Genomic DNA, 3,386 nt, shown 5'->3' with positions numbered 1-3,386 from the left:
TTCTGATTATTGTTGAGCTGCAGGTTTAGGCTCACTTAAGTGACTGCACTTAATTTAATTAAGACGAATTCAATTATTTATTTCAATTATTTAGCCTGACATGTTTACTGTTCCAAAATGTTCTATGTTTCTTAAAAATAAAATGTATTGTGTTCAGTGGGAAAACAAAAGTTGTTTTTACCCAGACATTTAAAAAATTACATATTTTAGAGCTGTAATCGCAATACCGTGATAACGTGAAACCGTGATATTTTTTTTATCTAAGGTTATCATACCGTCAGAATCTCATACCGGCCCATGCCTACTGACAAGCTAGGTGATATCGCGTTCATAATCGAATGCGATTAATCTGCGATTATGAACGCGATATTGCCTAATTGTCAGTGAACTACGGCTCTGTGTAGTGAATGCCGCTCCATCTGAAAGCAGGTGATGGAGATTTACTACTAATCACGGGACCGGCTTTACTGACGAGATGCGCATGACAATCGCATGCGATTAATTGCACAGCCCTAGTTAAACAAAAACCAAAAAAAACTTTGCAAACATAATTCTAACAATCTCAAATTATTTGATTTATTTTTTAAGTAGAGCTGTCATTACTTGATTAAATAGGAGTACCAGGTTTGTTAAGGGGTTCAGTGAGATGTAAGAGATAGAAACTAAGAGCAATGAAAAAATATTTTCCAATGTCTAGAGTTGGATGGTGTTAATGTTCACTTCTCTATTTTTGTTTTAGCGGTTGAGGTTGGAGCTGTTGATTAATAGTGGAGCCGTGCTCAAATGGGTGACAAGGCTAAAAACAAAACAAATACATACAGTAAAAACAAAACTAAATACAAATGCCACAAAACAAAACTAAACAAATACTATAAAATTAAACAAAACAAACAAAAAAAACACAACATAACAAAACACAACTCAAACTAAAAACAAAACATACAAAAAAAAAAAAGTATATTACGTACTGAAGCTTTGAAAACAAAATCAATGGTTCAAAAACAAATATATAAAAGTGAAGAGAGAAATTATGCATTTTGCTGCCTTCTCCTGTGCCATTGTTATTAAGCAATGGGGTAAACAGCTGCTGGCTTGATGACGCAAACGAACAGCGGTTCGGACCCAAATAAAATAATATGAATGCAGTCCAGCGGGGGCAAGGGGAGGGGGAGCAATCAAACTCTGGTTCGGACCAGGCAATTGAACCAAGTGTGAAAGCACCCTAATGCCGAGTTCACACTGCACGATTTTCAAACTCGTCGGATCGCCGTTGTTTTCACACTGCGTGACTATCTGGGGTAGCATTCAGTTGCTGCTGTGTTCACATTGCACGATGGATCGGCGACAGGGGGTTTCACACTGCATGACTTCACAATAGGAAGAATCGCCGACAGCGATTCTTACCTATTAAAATACTGATATAGTCTATAACTCCTCCCTGAACTTCCCTCTGCCCTGTATCTTGGTCTCATTGGCTGTAGGTCATCGCCGATGTAGTTTTCAGTCAGAAATCATTACACACAGCGTGATTGTGAATCATATTTAGCATGCCAAATATTTTGCAGGCGTCGGCGACGTGTCGGCGATTCCCTCAGATCACGTCTTTGATAATTCACACTGTGTGATTGTCACTCACGTGAACGAGCACCGATTTGCCTCTGATGTCGGGCATTTGTCGGCGATTTCACAAAACCTGTCGGCGAGTGAAAAATCGGGCTAAAATCGTGCAGTGTGAACTTGGCATAAGACTACCATCCAAAAATGTTATGAAGTACAGCTCAATATAACTGCAGGTACTAACAATTTCATATTATTACATCAATGTTCTTACACAAAACTATTACCTGAAAGGTTTGCTTTCTGCCTCCATTTTCTTCCTCAGTCTTCCTGTATCTCCTGGTCCAGCAGCTGGGGCGCTGGCTGTGTATTCCTCCATACTACGGTCCATAGAGTCCTGGAAGGTGACGTTAAACATGGAAAAACAAGACGGGTGTAGCACTGTAAAGTCTCTCGTCCGACCTCTGTTTATAGTTTTCCCAGCATTTTCGGCCTCTGTGTTCTCCAACACTCCCATGGAGCTATGACTGGAAGCGCTTCCACTCCCATCAGCTCCACCAGGCTGTTTGCCTTTACTGGGTCTGCAGTACGTTCTGCAGTTGGACGCCCTGAGCACAGACTGAGAGTGGTCCTCACTTTCAGATGGCTCAACAGGAAAATTAAAGTTCCCTTGAGCAAACTTGTCTAACCGAGTCTCAGTGGAGGTTTTGCCCTGAACGTTGCTGTGACTGTAACTACTGGGTGCCCACAAGGTAGACGGAGGGTCTTTAGATTCCGTAAAGAGGGATGTGGAGCGTGCTCCCAGACCAACCGCAGCGCTCCAGGCATTGTAAGAATCCTTGTCCTCTGTTTTTTCAGACTTTAACGTGGTGGTCTGGGCAAGAGGTCTCGTGTCGCTTTCAGAAGGGTTTTTGTACCATGAGTAGCTGTGGCGGTCTGTGCTCTCGATGGACCAACTCTGGGTTTTTCCTACAGAAAAGGAAATCAGACATCATTTAGATTTTAGAGAACTTTGCATGACTTCAAACAACTAAGTACTAGACCAGTCATTTTCCTAAATCAACAGGAAGTAGGTTACTGAAAATAGCTACATTAATAAACAAAACCAACAGAACTTGTCAACAGTCTAATGTTAAACTCTATCAGCAATAACCAGTTACCCAAGCAAAATAATGTTGCAACTATTAGATATAACTACTAAAAAGTTGCACTATCCTCATTTGTTTGTCTCTCTGGCCAAAATGACTCTGGTTTTAAACTATAGGTTATTAGGGCTGCACGATAGTGGTGACGACTGAATCACGACTGATTGGGATTTAAACTCTTGACATCTGGCAGCCCAAATCTTGAAATCTTATGGAGGCTTGCTACCAATGCAAGATAATGGAAACATCAAATGAAAAAAACCTGATCACAATTAAAATATGTGACCCTGGACCACAAAACCAGTCTGAAGTATATTTTTAGCAATAGCCAAAAAAACATTGCATGGGTCAAAATTATCTATTTTTCTTTTATGCCAAAAATCATTAGGATATTAAAGGGATAGTTCAGCCAAAAATGAAAAGCTGATGTTTATCTGCTTACCCCACAGGGCATCCAAGATGTAGGTGACTTTGTTTCTTCAGTAGAACACAAACGAAGATTTTTAACAGAAACCGTTGCAGTCTGTCAGTCTTATAATGGAGGTGAATGGTAATCACGGCTTTGATAGTAAAAAAAAAACATAAAAAAAAAAACCAAATTAAACCCTGCGGCTCATGACGATACATTGATGTGTAAAGACACAAAACGATCGGTCTGTGCAAGAAACTGAACAGTATTTATAT

The 3,386-nt window shown here is 40.0% G+C and overlaps 1 protein-coding gene across 1 annotated transcript in view; it reads right to left on the bottom strand.

The window, feature by feature from the left end:
* The window catches only part of LOC107660482 (wings apart-like protein homolog), a 64,234-nt gene that overhangs the window by 40,118 nt on the left and 20,730 nt on the right, over positions 1–3,386 (bottom strand). Inside the window, exon 3 of the mRNA XM_016449792.1 lies at positions 1,845–2,526. Coding sequence (XP_016305278.1) covers positions 1,845–2,526 — 682 coding nt within the window. The remainder of the gene's footprint in view (positions 1–1,844; positions 2,527–3,386) is intronic.

Source organism: Sinocyclocheilus anshuiensis, unplaced genomic scaffold (genome assembly GCF_001515605.1).
Source record: "Sinocyclocheilus anshuiensis isolate Anshui unplaced genomic scaffold, SAMN03320099.WGS_v1.1 scaffold1449, whole genome shotgun sequence".
NCBI lineage: Eukaryota > Metazoa > Chordata > Actinopteri > Cypriniformes > Cyprinidae > Sinocyclocheilus > Sinocyclocheilus anshuiensis.
The sequence above is the reverse complement of the archived record's forward strand: the minus strand, read 5'-3'. Positions and strand labels throughout refer to the sequence as shown.